We start from the raw sequence: 19,059 nt of genomic DNA, 5'->3' as shown, positions 1-19,059 counted from the left end.
GGAGGCCTGCCTCGCTGTAATTAACCGGCGACAAGTCTTTATAAAGCAGATTAATATCATCTGCGTTAAACTAATGAATCATAATGTATCTGTCTAAATGCATACCCGTAAAGCAAAGGACCCGTTCTGCACACCTACCTGTACACCAGAAGAACGATGTCGCGTCCATTGATTCACTTGAGAGAGCGTTCACTCACAAAGGCGCGAATTTCGAGCAGCAGCAGATTACAGTGGCCACTTAAGTCGTTGCATGATTCTGAAGCTTGCGCGCAAGTGAAATGTTTCCTGTCCTGTCTCTGTGCGCAGTACACGTACCAGAGTGAGATTCCCGAGCAACAAGGAACGCTGACGGTCCTCTGGAACGGAAACACCTTCATCGGCAAGGCGAACGGTGAGTGTGAATGATGCTGGTGCACATAGTATGTATGGTATAGCGGACGTGTATGTTCGCCCTGCTGACGAAAGCGGCAGTGACGTCTGTCACTCCCTTTCTCACCTTCTAGAGAGAGTACCGCTTTTCGAAAGAACTAAACCAGACCTATAGACTTGACCTCTTTGAAGTCGCTACAACTTCAAGGACGACAATAACAAAGGAAGCATGACATCGTTAGATGCTTCTACCTATATGCTATAGCTATGCTTATACCTATATGCTATATATGCTATAGTTGCTTAAAACTATCTCTAGTCGCCATCTTTCTTGATATATGGAGCGATGAATTAGCCAGACGTGTCATGCCTTTACAGTTGAAGAGCTCACTATATCGCCTTTTTACTCTCTTCGCCGGCACATTGTCTTGAGGATTCGCCATTCCTCGATAAGCTATCTGATATAGTATATAGTTACGCTTGCTATACACGAGTCCGTGCACTCCCCCGTTGCGAGTCTGAGCCTTTTTTTCGCGTGGTCATGTCGTCCGAGCAGTGACGCTGTACAAGTGCCAGCTCCTGGGCAGCCACGGAGGCCGCGCCGACTGCTCGCTGTGCCTGACCCGCGACCCCAAGTACCGGTGCTCGTGGTGCGGAGGCGTCTGCGCCACGGCCGACTCCTGCGACCAGCCCGTCTCCACGACCTGCCCACCGCCGCGCATCGACTGGGTAAGTGTCGCGACAAGCGAGGCACCGCGCAAGCTTTCCCTGTTTGCAACAAGGGCACTCGAGTTGGGGGATAGAATCACTCCCATGGTGCTCTAACGAGATCAGCGCAGTGGTGCGGTAGCAGCCATACTCCGCTTCAACGTGCATGCGAATGCACGTAACCATCCGCATTGGGAATTGCCGTCTGCTCAGCCTCGGAGCTCCAGAGCGCGCCCCAACTTTCATGCCAGTGCCGCATACCTCGAAACGGAGTTATAGCTTTGCCACTGTGCGAGTTTCTGGTGTTGGTAACATTCCTGCTTCTTTAGTTTGTCTCCTTTTTGGCGTAGTACGATCACTCTTCCTACCTTGTGAAAACATAGCGCGTATGGGCACTCAACGTACGCGCTTCGCCGTTGTTGGACAAAGAGAAGCAAACGCGCAACAGGTCTTGCGCTATGCGATGCATCAACCTAATGGAATTCGCTGACGCGAGAGAGGCCGCCAGGTACCTCGCCTACGAAGGATCTGGGGAAAAAAGAAAAAGCAAGATTCGCGTGTTCTGCGTGCCGGGAATCAACCCTTCGCGGCCAGCCTGTAACCCGATCGGAAGTACGCATCTGCGCTGCCACATGGCACGCCCGCTCGCTGCCCGGTTCTTCTCCGCGACGCGACAAGAGAACGCAGCTTCCGCGATCGCAAAACCCCCTGAGCCGCATTCCCCGTTGTTACGGGATTAACCGCGACGGAACAGCGTGCATGACGGGGAGGAGGTGCAGGCCAGTGGGGAGGGAAAAAAGATGAACTAAAATTAACCGCCGCCCGCGGAAAAGGTGAGAGTGACAGAGGAGGAAGAAAAGAGCCGCGACCCAGAGTGAAAACGGCCGCCGCGCGCGAGCCGAAAAATCAATGAGAGAAAAAAGAAAGAAAGGAGGGAGGGAAGGCCGCGGTGTTCGTCACTCGAGTGGCGAGCCTCCTCGGCGGAGCGGGCGTTTGTTTAACGCAGTTTCCCGTCGGCCCTAATGTTCTTTTCCCTAATTTCATAGGGCGCCAGATTAGGCGCCCTCTATTCTTCCCTTCCACTTTCTGTCCTTATCGTGGCTTCCCTTCTCTGCTCAACGACCGGCCTCGTTTTCCCGTTCCGTGAATTTTTCCTGCAACTCTCTATCTCTCTCGCTCTCCGGCCATCTGCTCGTCTTCCGCGACATCAGTCTAACGTTTGTGGCTTGTTTGTGTTTTTCCTTCGTCCTTCCTTCATTTCTTTCTTCCTGGTGCCTTTCACTGAGAGCACTTGCGCGCCACGTTCGTTCTTTTCTGCCCCACACATTACACACACTCTCTCTCTCTCGTGTCGTTTCTTTATTCTTCTTTTTATTCTCTCTCGCTTGCTTTCTTCTCCTTCCTCACCTTTTTTTTTTTTTTGTCTCGCTGGTCCGATTTTTTGTCTTGTTTCGTGGCCTAACCTCGTTGCGAAGCATTTTGTTGCTTCGTCGCTCCTTTTCTGTTTGCACGCTAGAGCCTTAATTTCTAGCTCCTCTCTCCCTTTCCACCTGAGCTCTGTGCCGTCGGTCCTCTAGCGTCCTTCGCGTTTCCGTTCCTCGCCCCTGTATTAGTACCGGAAGACGAACGAGAGAACACGGGTACTTTATCGACGTCTTACGTCTCGTTCGTCACCGTTTCCTCGTCCCTCATAGCCTTTCTTTCCGGATCCGTTGATTCGTCGTGCAGTGCTACTACGGCTGTCGTCGTTTCAATTGACGATCTCTCCAGGACTTGTAAATCTGCTTCAGGCAGCTGTGAGCTTGCTGAACAAGGCGGGGCCTTTTAGCGTGTGATAGTTCGACAGCTTGTCCGTTGTAGCGGCGGCTAAGACACGAACTTCTGCGTGCTGACGCTGTAAGCGCAAAGTCAGGCAGAAAGAGAGACAGGGAAGGATTTCTGACGACCACCAAGAAATAGACGGAAGTGGCCAATCTGTACACGATCATATGAGATGCGAGTTAAACATACAGAAGAGCAGCGGTGACTTGCTAGTTTTGATCTTGCTAGTTTAGCCTCGTGTGTTTATGTCTTAGACGGTGGGCGGTAGACGCAGCATATGACAACCTATATTATCGGATTGCATAGCCAGCGTTAGAAATTCGTACTTAGCCACGCTTTGAACCCACAAGTGCACGTGCGTGTTGTCTCAAAGTACGTCGACCGCTCAGCAATGAGGCAAATTAACAATTTGTGTTGCTCCCTTTGCCACTTGCTCATTCCTGCGCGCGTAAAAAACTGTTCTCTTTTGACTGATTCATTCCCGTTACGTTTCCTATGAAAGGCTATTTGTGTTTTGTTTTTTCTTACACCGATGTAGCAGCGCTATATCGCACGGTAAAATACAGTGCGTCGATAGCAGAAATGGCGGTTTCAGTTCGCGCGGCGCTTTTGGCCTTTTGGCGACTAGACGACGGTCAAATTCAATTACGCCGCCGCTTTCATAGACCCCGTCATCACTGCTACCGAGCAGCGTCATTTTGTACATATATATTACAATGGTCTTTCCGCGCAATCTCGCCAGTCGTCTCACTTCAACCGGTATTCCACCGCCCTTCGGAACCGAGTTATTTTCGCGCCATTTCTCGCGTTTTGTACTACTTACCTTGTAGGCGGAAGCGCCGCGCATTCCATTTCCGACGACAGCAGGGGCTCGGTGCTTGCGCTCTGTGTACCCAGCTTACGCGAAATGTCGCAGGCGGGAAGAACAAATTATGGTAATGACTGCTAATTGAAATGATAAACACGCCGAGCGGGTGGCGTCTGCTTACGTTGTTTCGCTCGCCATCGATGCGTCTGGCCACGGTACTAGTGCTGCCATCTCTCGACGGTCTGCATGTTTGCCGCGGCCTCTTTCTGTGTCACACTTGCATGTCGTTTTTTTTTTTTTTTCTTATTCATATTTTATATACTTCTATTTATCGTACCACTTCGATTTTGCCCAATGCATCGTAGTTCGCAATATCATTACCGGTCATTACTACAAGAAGATTACTATTATTTATTGCTTGTGTTGGGCACGTTAATTGACTGCACCGCATGGCGGAAGATTTAAATGCGCGCCTCCGGAGTTACAGGTCAATGCTGCTGGAAGTGCTCAACCGTCGGGGTTGAGCAGGTAACTGCTGGTTGTCTTCATCACACCTCCACAGTGGCGTAGCAACAGGGGGGGCCGGGGGGCCGTGGGCCCCGGGTGCACGGGGCCAGTAGGGGGGGGGGGGGTGTCATATACGTCTGAAGACACCCGACCATTGTCGATATCCTCGCCTTCCTCGACTATACCCGGGGGGGGGGGGGGTGACAGAAGAGCTAAGGGCCCCGGGTGCCAGACGACCTAGCTACGCCACTGCACCTCCACAGCATTTTTAGTTCGCTGGGTCTCATTTCGAAACTGTACAGCGTGGAAATTCAACCAATTTCTTAGGAGGCTTCATGGCCAGCGTTAAGTCGTGAACTATGTGTAGAACTGAAAATGAGAGCCGAGCACCCGCAAGCGCAATCTTTCCAAAGAAGAAAATTCGCTTGCGTTTAGCTGCTACCTGGCGCTGTCATCCAACTAAGTGAAACCGATGACGCGGGAACAGCACCACTACGCGGCAAATCCGGGCGCGAGCGCTCTTTAACTTGTTTGATGATTTTGTAAACTAGAGTTTATACATTACACACCGCGAGAGCGACATGCTATATGCATGCATCCACAGCCGCGCAATAATGTAAACAGAGCCACCACCGAGTGCCGCAGTCCTGCAACGGTAATGGAGACGAGGCAAAGAGAGCGAGAGATGCGCGTCTAATTGAGTCATACGTATATAAGCGCCGTTCCAGCGCGCCGCCCAATCAACCGCGACGCCGCAAATCTAATCACGCCCAGGAGCGCGCGCCGCTGAAAGTTTTGCCGTTGTCGCCGGCGCCGCCGCGAGGCGGTGTCGTTCCCCCGTCCTTCACGTTCTCCTTCACATGTTCCTTATGAAGTGCGTGCGTAATCAAATTGCGGGCGTGCGCGGCGTTAGTTCTCTTTGCTTATTTGTTTGTTTATCTATCTCCTTCGTGCTGCGCGGGTGTCTTAATTACCAGTTCTCGACTTGACGCGCGCGCGCGACCTGTCAGCGTTAAAAGCTGTTCGAGCGAGGCGGGCGTTTTCTTACATGCACGCGGCAAAACGCGGAGCGCGCGCCTCTGCGGCTGACAGCGAGTTCGCACCGCTCTGACGCTGCTTTGCATTCTTCGGGCTTACCGAGCCGAGCGCGCCACGCATCTTGCGTGCTTACGTTTGCTTATCCGTGATTAGTTCAAGCAGCCGTCTCATTCTGTTGCTCACTTTGTGCGTAATTGCGCACACACACGCACGCGCGCGCGTTTTTCAGGCTATACATTTACTTGTTCACAAAACTCGTGCTTTGATCTTGCTTAACTTTTTTTCTCCATGGACCTTATATCTACATTATGTCTTATCCCGTGAACACCTCGAGTTTTATCGACGCAAATATCTTTCCTCTGAAAGTGTACACTTGGCTATTGCAGCACACATTCTATAACAAAGAGACAACTGAGGGGAACGAAGATGACGCAAGCCTTCTTTCTTATACGTCACAATTTTTGTTCTACGCGGTTGGGCTCAAGATGACATATGATGTCTCCGAATGATAGATGGGTTCTTTTTGTTTTGTTTTCTTCTATTTTTGTGGTATTCACTGGAGCAACAGAAGGACCCATTTTTAAGATTTTGCACAACAGAGACTCTTGTGCTGTTTGTTTGAGGGGATTTAAACTAGTGACAGATATCCTCCCTTTACCTGAACAAGCGCAGCTGACAAATAGGCAGAACTGCTGTCACAGCAGCGTCTGATATGTGGCAAACTATTGACATTCTTGTGCTCAGTACACATTTCTTACTGCTTTAGCACTGGAATGTTGAAGTGAAGGAAATTATTTCGTGAATTTTGGTCCCCTTTAGAAAAGAAGGCTGAGTGGCAACTTCTGTTTTGTGTCCATTGCAGATTCATCCCTTGAGTGGACCCATTGAAGGTGGAACACAGGTTACGATTGAAGGCAGCAACCTAGGAACAAGCCGGGAAGAGATCTATGATAAGATCAAAATTGGTGGAATCCCCTGCATTCCTACTGAATACAATGTGTCGGTCAGGTAAGCGTGTCATTTCTTTTATGTCACTGCCAAGGAACAAACGACTGTTCACATTTTTGTGGTATATCAATACTCTGCCCTTTTCGTTGACATAGATGCCATATGTGCTGCAATGTAAGCGCATTCTCTGGGCTGTAACTTCGCCGGCTTTCTGCTATCATCACCCTTGATGGCCGTCCCATCTTGACATCCAGCGCTATGTCTCTTATGCTTATGTGCCATGTGTTCATTTTGCATGTGCACATTGTTGCTAAACAATGCAAGTTTTCTGTGAACACGTATGCCTTCTGAATGCATTATATTCCCCACTCCTGCCTAAGGTCCCTGTTTAGACTGACAGTAACCTGAAAATAAATTAGTAGCAGCAGATTTCAGCTATATTTCTTTTACCATTTCCTATCATATTATTATTATTTTATTATATTATTTTATGAATTCTTTTACAAAGTGCCAGAAAAGGGAATAGAAAATTGCTAGAAAAGGCTACAAGTATGAGTCAGGCCATTGTAACTGCATTGAGGGGTTCAGCATATTTATTAGTCTTTTGTACCTGCCTCTGAGTGATTTTTGCATTTGCCCCTGCAGGGTTGTCTGTAGGACGGGAGCGAGTGGCTCGCCGCTCATGGCAGACGTGGTCGTTGGGAATCGTGCTGGCATCACGCAGGCAAAGGAGAAGTTCCAGTATCGACAAATCACGGTGCGCGACCTTCAACCACGCACGGGACCACAGTCGGGGGGCACTCGTCTCTACATCAGTGGATCGAACCTCAATGTTGGCAGCAACCTGACTGTGTACCTGGACAACCTCCCCTGCACTGTTGACAAGTGCGTGATTCATTGTGCATCTTAACTCTGCCTTGGTTGCAGCATTCTCTGTGGAATGGGAAAAAAAAAAGAGGGCATTGCTCTAAAAGTCTTTCCATGCTTTGATTTTCATTGCAGAACTTTGGCCAGCAACAGTCAGATCTCATGTAAAACTAGCAAGGCCACTATACCAAAGTACAATGTTTCCTACCTGATCCTCAAGATCGACAATGCCACCCTGAGTATATCAAGCCCTTTCAACTACTCAGAAGATCCAACCATACTCAAGATATCACCACTCAAAAGCTTTGTCGGGTTAGTGCATTATTTTTCTGTTTCCTCACCCACTAGATAGCTACAAAGCAGTCTTCTGTGTGGCTGGTATCACATTTACAAGCATTACTTTAGTGCTCGCACTGCAATGCATGCGTAAGAGTGCTGTTGGCAAATGCAACAAAAGCGCCTTTTTCATCAACGGAAGCCCTTGGCTACAGTGCAAATTACACCTTGTATGACTTTGACTCAAGAAAGCCATGAAGAAAACTGTGTTGGGAAAATCATCTGCTCCTGTTGTGGACATTCAATATAAAGAATTACCCGCCGTGGTTGCTCAGTGGCTATGCTGTTGGGCTGCTGAGCACGAGGTCGCGGGATCGAATCCCGGCCACGGCGGCCACATTTCGATGGGGGCAAAATGCGAAAACACCCGTGTGCTTAGATTTAGGTGCACATTAAAGAACCCCAGGTGGTCAAAATTTCCGGAGTCCTCCACTACGGCGTGCCTCATAATCAGAAAGTGGTTTTGGCATGTAAAACCCCAAATATTATTATTAATATAAAGAATTATAAGCATAGTATTAGATTTCAGGATGACGGGTAGGTTTCACCGGTGTTCTTCAGCAAAGTAAGATGCTTAGCAGCCGTAGAACTTATCCATTCCACTTCTGCCCACAATGATGCATTTTATCATTTCAGAACAAATTGAAGCTTTGGTAGCGCAATGTCATATGCCTTGCATGCCTTGACCTGTGCGTTAGCCGTTTGTCTAAATTTAACAAATTGCTCGGCTTCATTTATAATTAGGGTCTACTTGAAGTTCACTATAGTAGAATTAAAATCTGTGTGAAAAATTGTGCTTCAGAGCTTTACATTGTAATGTCCACGATGACATTTGTAGAAATGAAAATATTCTTAAATGTATTTTGATCATGTTACTATTGCAAAGGTCATCTTCATTCAGTTACTACCTGCGTATTCAGTTATCTTTTCCGATTTTCATCTGTTCTGGAACAGTTCCCTCTTGTTTCATGTGTGTTTACGTACTAAAAGTAATGTTTTGTTTGGTTTTCAGTGGTGGTCGGAATGTGATGGTCACGGGTAGCAACCTCCATGCGGTCCAGCAACCACGAATGGCAGTCTTTTACGACAACCAAATACTGAATGAAACGGTAAGCTTGCATTCTTTCCGCTTTTTATTATTTTAAGCATATTATAAGCAGCTATGCAGACACTTGTTTGACTACCATGTGCATCCAATTCTAGCAAGCCGCTGATTCAAATGCTCATGCAGTATTTTGTTGAGATTTGCTGTTCCATATCATTTGTTTCATGCATGCATGTGTGTGTGTATCACGTGCGTGCACATGCGATAACTGTGGCTGTGGCTCAATGGTCGCAGCCGCATTTTCTTTGAACACAAAGTTGGCTGGTCAAGAACATAAGCCATCATAAAATGTGCTGGGTTTTATGCAGCAAATAGTTTAATTAAGGCTTGTCCAAGTTAAGCTGTCAGAATTTTGTCAGTAAAGCATACTGCATTTACATTCATAAGCTATACTGTCTGCAAGGCTGACATTGTAGGGCCCCCGACAATGTCCCCATACTAACTGCAAGTTGCGTCACACACAGACTAGCTTAAACTGCAGCTTCATTCACTCCCTTAACATGCTCCTTTCTTGTACGATGCCACATCATAACAGAATACAGCATTTATGTACGTATATTTTGTATTCTGTATCCTTCTGAGCACTTGATTTAATTGAAGCCTTGCACTGAAGGAAAGCAGCTTAGTTCAGTGACAAAGACAAAGTGTTGGTTTAACTATGGTCTCAATTTCATAATGGTGGCACCTGGGAATTGCATTAGTTTACACATGCAGCAGAACCTTGACATATTTAACACAGATGTAACAAATTATTGGATATAATGGAGTAAATCTAGAACATGTCTCACAGGTATCAGTGTGTAATGAATATGTGCTCATAACAATGTTGGACGTAACAGAAATATTTTTGTGTCATTTGCAACTTCGTTATAGCAGTAACTTTGACTGTTGTATGCCAAGAAACTAAATTAATTGAGATGAATGTGACAAAAGAAGTTTATGTTCATGCACACACTTCCAGTCAGCACTGTTTCTACATACAGAGTCGTTGCTTTGTGCATTGACATAGCAAAAATACCTCAATGCTGATATACATAGTTCACAAGAGGGACAATTCTTGAAGAACAGTGCACTGAATGATGAAACAGTTTTATAGAAACTGGTGGTTTCACGTTACAACCTCTGGTCAACATGTAATCTTCAATTTAGGTCATTTTTATCTGTCCAGGTGTGTGAAGTCCTGTCACCTTCCTTGATGTCCTGTCCCTCACCACCCATCAATGCTGAAGCCTACCGACAGCTTCCCAGCAGCGACAGGCAAAAGAGCCTGGGCAAGGACAATCGCATCAGCGGTGGCAGCCACACGGGTCTCGGCACCAGCTACAACAATGACCAAGATGCTGGTGGCCACCGGGATGAGTGGCGGTTTCGCATTGGCTTCACTATGGATGACGTCAGCAGTGTCCTTGAGCTACCCCGAACTTTCCCATTGCTTCACTCTGACTTGGTCTATGTGCCGAACCCACAGCTGCACCGCTTTGAGGGCGATGGTGTAAAGCTCTACAAAGGCGAATTGCTCGTCATCGAGGTAAGAAGGCAGGGTTACTTTCCCCAACAAAACAATGTTCCCACCCTTGGGTCTAGGAGGCACAATATGCAAAAGGCAGTAGTGCAACCTATCCTAGACATTCGCTGATATTTAACTTGGGCTGACTCAATGGTCACAGCCACGTTTTCTTTGAACACAAAGTTGGCTGGTCGAGAACATAAACCATCATAAAATGTGCTGGGTTTTATGCAGCAAATAGTTTACTTAAGGCTTGTTAAAGCTAAGCTGACAGAATTTTGTCAGCAAAGTTTCGTCGACCACCTGTGGCCTTTTTCTGCTAACCATGGCGTCGTGGGTTCAATTGCCTGCCACAGCAGCTGCATTTTGATGGGAGCAGAAGTAAAAAGAAGCAGGTGTATTCTACTTTGAGTGCATGTTAAAGAATCGCAACACGTCATTATCAATCTGAAGCTTTTCACTACTGTATCACTCATAGCCAGCTTCCTTTCTGTGAAATGTTAAATCCTGTCAATAAGTCTGCCAAGTGCACATAACTTGGTGCTGAAATAAAGTGGTTTTATGGCATGTTCTGTTTGTTCACTCTGCACTGAACTTCTCTGATGTTGGTTATTGTGACCAAGCCAATCTGAGCACTGCAATAAGGCTTTAGGTTTGGCAGTTATTTGCAGTTAATAATTTCCCTCCTAGCTTCTTGCCAGCTAGTGCTGTTTTGCTGTTTCTTAATTCAAAATGGTGTTTGGTTGATATTGTGAGTTGTAAAATTTTTTTCTCACCTTACAGGGTAGCAACCTTCGCCTGGCAAGTACCGAGTCAGAAGTAAATGTGACAATTGGAACACAGCCATGCAACATCACTTCTCTGGCTATGAATCAACTTCTTTGCTTGCCACCTGAAGTACAACCTTCGGGCACAGATGAGTTGGGTCGTTGGACTGACAATGGACTTCCAATGGTTGTGGTAAGCATTTGTACTAATTTCGTCATCAATACCAAGCTAATTAAGTATTTTGCAAGAAAAAGGTTTCCAGATAATGATGTCCAAATATTGCTGTCCTTTGTCAACCAAACCCGTCACACTTTGCTAGTTTAGACCGGAGGGCAACCTTCATTATTTGGTCAGGTTAGTTCTTAGACATTCATAATTTAAACTATCAGGCATGTTTTTGGATTCTAGCTTTTCTTGTGCTACCAGTTTACTTTATTACATCGATATTGCTATGATTCCTTCCAACGCATGTGATACCAGACAGTACTGGTTGTTCAGTTTAATCAGTCTTTATGAATGTTTTCTTAAATTTTGTTGGCTGTGTTATCACCATTCCCAATTTCCATCTTCGGACGTTGTTGCACATTGCTTGAGAAACTTCCTTGTTAAAGCTAAGATGCAGAGAAGTTACAAAACAATATTATAATGGTTGCCTGAAAAGATGCCTGTAATTTTTGCCGTGCCCTGCAGGTTCGTATTGGCAGCAACCTTCGTTATGAGGTGGGCTTCATGCGCTACGAAGTGGCGAAGACCTACAGCTTCCCACCAGAGGCTGTCGCCGGCCTTGCAGCAGGGGCATTGGCCGTGGTTCTTCTGAGTGCCGTGATCCTGCTCGTGCTGCGGCACAAGAGCTCCCAGGCCGAGCGGGAGTACAAGCGCATCCAACTCCAAATGGACGACCTCGAGAAGAGTGTTCGGATTGAGTGCAAACAAGGTACTGACTGAGAAACGCAATCTGCTGCTGCACGATGCAGAACCTCTTGAGACAGTGTTGCCCTGTTCAGTGCAAGTTCTTAGGTTTTGGCACGGCATGTATCATCAAGTAGATGTTCATGACAAGATGAAATAAGTTATGTGAAAATCTGCATGGTTGAGGAAGTTTTCCGAAAAGGAAAATTTTTTTATCCACTTGACAGTAGCACAATGCTACCAAAGAAATCTATACGGGTTTCTTGGAAGGAAAGTTCGGGTTCAACCTCTGGACCAGGACGAATTTTTCTTCAACTGTGAAGCTTTCTCTCTGTTCTCTTTGAGAAATTCGTATGGGTTCCCTTTGTAACTTTGTGCTACTGTAGGGTGGATGGCAGTTCTTTTTTTACGGACAGGATGAAACGCAGAGCCTCAAGCTTTTGACTTGTCTGAGTGTGTGTAGTCTCAAGTAACAAAGTCTTTGTAGTGCTGACTATTCTGTCGTTTAGGTTTACATATCTTTCAGAGCAGGGAGTTCCGATTAGAATCTCTTACTTGTGAAACCTTTATTATTGTATGGCATAGTCCTTGCAAGGCTGACGTACTGTTCTGTCTTCTAGGTTTACGTATTTGTGAGAGCAGGGACTATAGTTAGAATCTCTGACTTACAAAACATCGATTATTGGATGGGCTTTCTGGCTTAGCTAAGAACTCTGCTTCGAAGCCTGCCTTGTGTTACCCAACCTGGGTATGGCGTAGCTTCCTAGCAAAGAGCTCCAAATTCTGGGCTCTTCAGTAATCATGAACCTTTGGGACATTTGTCGCTGTCATCATACTAGGTGCTTTCACAATGGCTTCATATCAAGTGCTCGTGCCAGCAAAAGATGCCAAATATAGAGCAATGGAAGGTAATCTCATAATTTCTCCTTTCTTCTTTCAGCCTTTGCAGAGCTCCAGACAGTTGTCACTGACCTAACCAATGATCTTCAGTCTGCTGGCATCCCAACGTTAGATCATCGGTCGTACATCATGAAGGTGTTCTTCCCTGGCGTCTACGAACACCCTCTACTTCAAGACAACAAGGTTTGTGCTGTATGTCACGTTTGCAACATGTTCTGCATTCACCATAGAAACCAAATAAATTATTCGAGAATGTTTTGCCAGTGTATAAATAATGTTGTGTAAGATCTCGTTAACAAGCGCACATTACTTACGGCAGCGTTTTGGTTTGTTTAATCTGCTTGGTGCTTAACTTTTTTATTAAACTTTCCCACTTTGTGTCATTGTATCAAGAAGACCTGAATCAACGGTGCTGCCTACGATTGCTAAAGCTTAACATTTCCTCTGATGTGCAACAAAGTTTACTGAAATCTTTTCAGCAACGCTAGAGAGCATTTATGTATTTCACATGTGCTATTTAAATGAAAAGTGCTCAAGGTAAAGCTGTCTCTTATTCCTCACTTTAGTTACTAGCACTTCTAATATGTTTCTTCCAGTCTGGAATTGTAGGTAGCCAACTTGGTGCTTTTTAGAGGGGTAAGCAATAGGCATGAGGAAGGTCGCCTGATGTTTTTGCCTTAAAAGGCTTCGTTAAACTTCGAGGATTGTTACTGTCCTTGCCATTGGGCTCCTAAAGCTGTACTCCCCACAGCCATAATAAACACTGCCTTGTCTTCTTTCAGGTCAAGAACAATGGCATCTACAACAACTATGAAGTGGCAATGTCCCAGTTCGAGCAGTTGATTCTGAACAAGAGCTTCCTCGTGACCTTCATCAACACTTTGGAGAGCCAGAAGTCGTTCACCATTCGTGACAGAGTGAACGTTGCCTCTCTGCTGATGATTGTCTTCATGGGGAGGCTGGAGTATGGAACTGAGTGAGTTGACAGCTTTTATCACAAAGAGGTGCTGCGTGCATGGAGCTAAATGTTTGAAGTTGAAGGCCAAGACGAACTTAGATACAGTAAAAGACAACAGACAAGAAGAAACATGCAGGACAGAGCAAGTGTCTTTTATTGCACTTAAGTTGGTTGCAGCCTTCGAAAATGCATCAACTAGCTCAGTCGTCTTCATTAAATATGTTTGAAGTGATTTCTAGGTAACTGTCTGTAGTCAAACAATTGTGCTTTTTGTACTGCCTCTCGCTGCAGTGTGCTGAGGACATTGCTACTCCAGTTGATCGAGAAGTCCGTGAGCAGCAAGCACCCGCAGCTGATGCTTCGGAGGACGGAGTCGGTTGTCGAGAAGATGCTGACCAATTGGCTGGCGCTGAGCATGTATGACTACCTGAGAGACTATGCGGGCAGCTCCCTGTTCCTCCTCTTTAGCGCCATCAAGCACCAAGTCGAGAAGGGCCCCGTGGATGCTGTCACGTACGATGCACGTTATTCCCTCTTCGAGGCACGGCTGCTGCGGGAGCAAATTGACTACGAAGTTGTGGTGAGTTTCCACATTAGAATCTGCGCTGCACTTTCCTGTGAGATTAGATGGCATCACAATTGCACCAAATATCAGTAGATATCACACCAGTAACTTCAGGTGGCTGAAAAAAGCCAAGCGAAAGCTAGTGTAGAGTGTATAAACCTTGCATCGCACACTACCACTCACCACATCTCGGTGCTTTCATGATTTTTGCCTTCCTTGTTTGCATAGAATCACATAATTGTAACATATCAGCATAGAACTACCAGTTCCCCTGTGCTATTATAGCTGCTGTGTGCAATGCTGCACCATCAACTACCTTTCAGGTAGCTATCATCGGCTGGTTCGTGGCATGGAAAGCTAAGACAACGCAGCATCGCTGAATAGCCATATTGTATAAACCTATCCCTCTCACATAAACATTAAGCAGGGCAGCTTAGTAGAGCTGACAGTAAAGGAATGTTATTACACATTGTCTACCAATGCCACTGATCACTTTTCTTAGAAGAGTTCTGGTTTCGAATCCATCTATCCATTTAAGAAAGGGGTAGTGAATTATTCTTAAGGGCGTGCATAACAAGTACAGCAATGTGTTTAAAAGTCTTGCTTTTCCATATTTTTTACGCCCATCATCTTGTTTTCTTTGCAGACCATTCAGGTGATACAAGAGGACCAGGATGAGAAGATTCACTGCAGGGTCAATGACTGTGACACTATTAGCCAAGTGAAAAGCAAAATACTTGACACGCTGTACAAAAATACTCCTTTCTCTCTGAGGCCATCCATCCATGACGTCGATCTTGGTAAGTTTCTTGGATCCAAGATATTAAATATAAGTTTATGCAACATGTAAAGAATGTAAAGTATCCATTGTAAAGAATGTGAATGGCACATGGCACTGTGATATTTATAAATTAATATAAATTAACACTGAACTGTGAAAAAAAAAAGAACATTGCATAAAGGAATGCAGTTTTAGTAGACTCGCTCACATATCAATTCTCATATGCAAGTCAACCAAACCTCAATACACCAAATAGAGATATAACAAATTATGTTAATGTCGGATGTGACTTTGTTATGTAATGAGGTTCGACCGTACAGCTCTAAAAATGAGATTGTAAATCAGTCTTCGTAAATATCACAAGCAGCATAGGATTCATCCCTTCTTTTTCTTGCGGCCACTGCTTTTTTGGCTGACCTGTAGTACAACTGCAAACGTGCACATCTTAAATAAGATGGTATTTAATAAGAGCAAAACGTTGCACCACACTTTCTTTCCATGATACCAAGCTGGATTTTTTTTGTGGTTAACCTCACTGCTCTCTCTCTCTCTCAACAAGGCATACACTATGCCTGGCAAGAACGAAGGCACTTGCTTAAAAATTGAAAAATTTGAATGGCTTTTGTTGATGATTTTTTGAAATTATGTCATTCATCTTGCACGCACATATCTGTCTCTTGTACTTGTTTTGAGACAGCCGCTATACATTGGCCCTTCAATTGTTTTCTTACAGAATGGCGAAATGGTAGGAGTGGTCATCTCATTTTGGCTGACGAAGACATGACTACAAAGACAGTCAATGGCTGGCGACAGATCAACACCTTGCGGCACTACAACGTTAAGGATTCTGCTGTCATGAGCCTAGTCATGAAGCAGAATGACAGCTTCAGCTCCAACTGTAAGTGCAACGAGCAAATGTACTTGCTCATGCAGTTCTTCAGAAAAGCAGCTTTTTTCACTGATGTGAAACATGTTTTGATCATTTACTTTAAAAGAGATTGATCTCTGATAGCTGCTCTTCTTATCTTACTGTAGTACTTGACTTATTCTTGGTCCAAGATCAAGCTTACATATACTATAGATAAAGAAATAGTACATGTAAATCGGTATTTCTCACGCTAGCTTTAAATGTGATATGCTTATGATACAGCTCTGCTTTCCCCTGCATTACTACAGTGCAATCGAAAGTAGTCATTGCTGTCTAATAAGACAGTGCTACACATCTCTGTACATCATTTGGACTTTTGGTCAATTGAAGATTACTCATCGGTCACCTTGGCTAAGCATATTTCGGAGGTTGAATTCATTTTGTTTGCTAAATTGCACATGCTTGATCTGCTTGTGAGCAGTGATTTACTTTTAACATTAATCAGTGGTGAGATCGTATGCGTGCACGGCATCAGTAGGCATATCCTTTCATACCTGTTTGAGCAAGAAAGGAGTGAAAATGTAACAAGGTACACCTGGTTTTCACAACATGTGATCTTGTTTTGCATAGTAGTTATATTAGCTTAACTGATTAATATGCGCTCATGCTCTGTGATTTTTCTTGTTTGACACTGCGGGCTGTCACCTTCATTTGTTTACTGTGATTAGGAAGCACTCTATAGGTCCTTGGTCAAGTTTTCTTTCCTTTTTTCCACATTTTTCTTTAATATGCTCATAGAGTTGTTGAATGTTCACATGCCACTTAGCCCTGATTGGCAAACCATGTCTTTTTCGTAGCCTGTGTGCCACTATTAACTTTCTATTTACATCAAGGCTACTTTGCTGGCTTTTCTAAACTTTGAATATGCCTGTCGTATCAGCTCCTCACCTAAGCAAGTGTACCCCAACACTCATTGCAGGCAATGTCTCGCTGAACTCCATGTCTCCCATAGTGTCTCACTGCGAGCTTGAGCAAGGCATCAAGTACTGGCATCTAGTCAAGCCAGAGGACGAGACGATTGGCCAGCCAAAGGACATCTACCACAAGGCCATTCCTGAGATCTTCCTCACCAGGCTGCTTTCCACTAAGGCAAGAACTTGACAAACCACAATGTGCATGCAATGAGCTCGATTCTATTTGCTTTTGCCATCTATCATGCCGAGAGATTAGGCCCAGCAATAGCGGCAGTGCTGCAGCATGCTAACCTCTTATGAAGGTTTATAACAAAGAAAAAAATTCAAAAAGAAATAGATGCATCCTTTCAAAATAAATCCTCAGAGTTCATGATTATGCATACCAAAGTTCCTGATCCCACTTCATTTGAGTCAACCATACATAATTATGAAGGTTTCTTAATGCAAGCACTGTGCCATTATTATAGAGAGCAGTTATCTTGTATGATTCTATTTAACTTGTGATGCATCATGTGTTCAGAATTTGTGTGCTTTGCTTAATACCAGTGGCAAAATATGTACAACGTGGTGGATACCCAATAGAAGAACTGCACTTAACAGATCGTATTTGAGACCAAGTGCTTATCTAGGAATCTTAAGCATTTAAACAAGAATAATGAAAACTGAAATAGTCTGCTTTTTGTTGCGCTGCCTGAAAGTTAGGAGAGAGACGGAACAAGTGCAGCTTTTCTAAAGAATTGTTCCTTGCTTACAACTTTTCACATCATGAATGGTTTAACATGTCTCACATCTTTACTACAGGGCACTGTGGAGAAGTTTGTGGAAGACTTCTTCAAGACCATTTTGACTGTGAATGAAGCCCTGCCACCAGCCATCAAGTGGCTGTTTGACCTGCTTGATGAAGCTGCGCATAGGCATGGCATCATTGACCCAGAGGTGCCCCATGCTTGGAAGAGTAATTGGTAAGTGAAAACATTGTTTGGGTTTATGTTTGGTTTGTGAGGATAATCAACGCATCCCGAGTGAAAACATTCATTCGGGACATACTAGCTTACAGATTAGCTAGGCTTTAGGCATTTACACTAAATTGTCTTCTGAAGGTTTTACAAGCAAAGAACAAATGAAAGAACACATTATGTTAAGTATTTGCATTGACCTTTGTGTCTGCGTATGCTTTCGAGTTTGCCTTTTCGGGTTACTGTTCTGATCCCAATTTTTTCGTTTCTCCTGAAACACGCAGCCTGCCTCTACGCTTCTGGGTAAACTTCATCAAGAATCCTGACTTCATCCTGGACGTCCAGAAGAGCCCCATCGTTGACTCTTGCCTCTCGGTAATCGCCCAGACACTGATGGACGCCTGTTCTACCTCGGAGCACCGACTCGGCAAGGACTCGCCGTCCAACAAGTTGCTCTTCGCACGCGACATCCCCAAGTACCGACGCAAGGTGCTGGAATTCTACCAGGGTGTTGCTCTCCAGCCCAAGGTCACAGACCAAGAGATGTGCGCCGTCATGCAAGCACTCTCCCTAGTGAGTTCACATCTTGATTGTACATAAACGGCCTCCCTGAGTCCTATTCTTGGCAGTGGTGATGGCAATATATACTACATAAACAACTTTGTACAATCCATACTTCTTTGTTGCTTGGCACTGTTAGGTGTGTAATGTGCACTTCTAGTTGACTAAATGAACTGATACCCTATTCACACAGGCCCTTTCATTCGCAGTGAAGCCCGATCAGGATCAAATTTCTCTATCACGATTGGCTCCCTTCTGCAGCTTGTGCAAAGGACCATTCGCAATTGAGAAATTCGATTCCGATGGAATCTATCGCGAACAAAAGTGCCCCATGTGACTGCTGTATAAGCGAAGAAAAGTTCTTTGCCAATCAATGCTCTTCAAAGCTGAAAGCAGTACCTTGGAATTCGTCTTTCTACACTATAGTGAGATATCACATTATCAGACAACTGTGCTTCTTGAGCAATGCTGTCACTATATTAGTCGGTATTTCCTTGTTGGGCTTTCTTTGAAAGGAAGTGGCCATATTGTAGCAGTATGACTGTGCCTATCTTTATTGAAAATACAGCATGTATCAATTTTTAATCATTGTCTCACAGTATGTTTTGTTGCTTTTTCTTCCCTCTCTATCATCAGGCACATTCCTCCGAATTCGAGCCTTCCGGTGCTGTCAAAGAGCTCTATGTGTATGCTGCAAAATACAGAGAGCAGGTGAGCCACTTTCTCACTTGCTCTTTGGAGATGATCGTGGGAGTTAAAATAGAAGTAGTGATTATTTTATGTACTGTACAGAACATGGCAGAAC

The 19,059-nt window shown here is 44.9% G+C and overlaps 1 protein-coding gene across 3 annotated transcripts in view; it reads left to right on the top strand.

The window, feature by feature from the left end:
• The window catches only part of LOC142585501 (plexin-B-like), a 149,459-nt gene that overhangs the window by 127,159 nt on the left and 3,241 nt on the right, over nucleotides 1-19,059 (top strand). Inside the window, exons 14-31 of one of the 3 annotated variants that reach the window (XM_075696296.1) lie at nucleotides 307-391; nucleotides 926-1,098; nucleotides 6,114-6,259; nucleotides 6,845-7,084; nucleotides 7,202-7,378; nucleotides 8,415-8,511; nucleotides 9,676-10,035; nucleotides 10,798-10,974; nucleotides 11,473-11,716; nucleotides 12,632-12,774; nucleotides 13,374-13,567; nucleotides 13,841-14,129; nucleotides 14,761-14,914; nucleotides 15,629-15,793; nucleotides 16,743-16,912; nucleotides 17,539-17,699; nucleotides 17,978-18,266; nucleotides 18,891-18,965. In XM_075696296.1, coding sequence (XP_075552411.1) covers nucleotides 307-391; nucleotides 926-1,098; nucleotides 6,114-6,259; nucleotides 6,845-7,084; nucleotides 7,202-7,378; nucleotides 8,415-8,511; nucleotides 9,676-10,035; nucleotides 10,798-10,974; nucleotides 11,473-11,716; nucleotides 12,632-12,774; nucleotides 13,374-13,567; nucleotides 13,841-14,129; nucleotides 14,761-14,914; nucleotides 15,629-15,793; nucleotides 16,743-16,912; nucleotides 17,539-17,699; nucleotides 17,978-18,266; nucleotides 18,891-18,965 — 3,339 coding nt within the window. Of the gene's footprint in view, nucleotides 1-306; nucleotides 392-925; nucleotides 1,099-6,113; nucleotides 6,260-6,844; nucleotides 7,085-7,201; nucleotides 7,379-8,414; nucleotides 8,512-9,675; nucleotides 10,036-10,797; nucleotides 10,975-11,472; nucleotides 11,717-12,631; nucleotides 12,784-13,373; nucleotides 13,568-13,840; nucleotides 14,130-14,760; nucleotides 14,915-15,628; nucleotides 15,794-16,742; nucleotides 16,940-17,538; nucleotides 17,700-17,977; nucleotides 18,267-18,890; nucleotides 18,966-19,059 lie in introns of those variants that run through there. The other 2 variants (XM_075696295.1, XM_075696294.1) reach the window with 2 other exon arrangements.

This window comes from Dermacentor variabilis, chromosome 6 (genome assembly GCF_050947875.1).
Source record: "Dermacentor variabilis isolate Ectoservices chromosome 6, ASM5094787v1, whole genome shotgun sequence".
Lineage (NCBI taxonomy): Eukaryota > Metazoa > Arthropoda > Arachnida > Ixodida > Ixodidae > Dermacentor > Dermacentor variabilis.
Note: the sequence above shows the minus strand (reverse complement) of the source record. Positions and strands in the feature narration are given on the sequence as shown.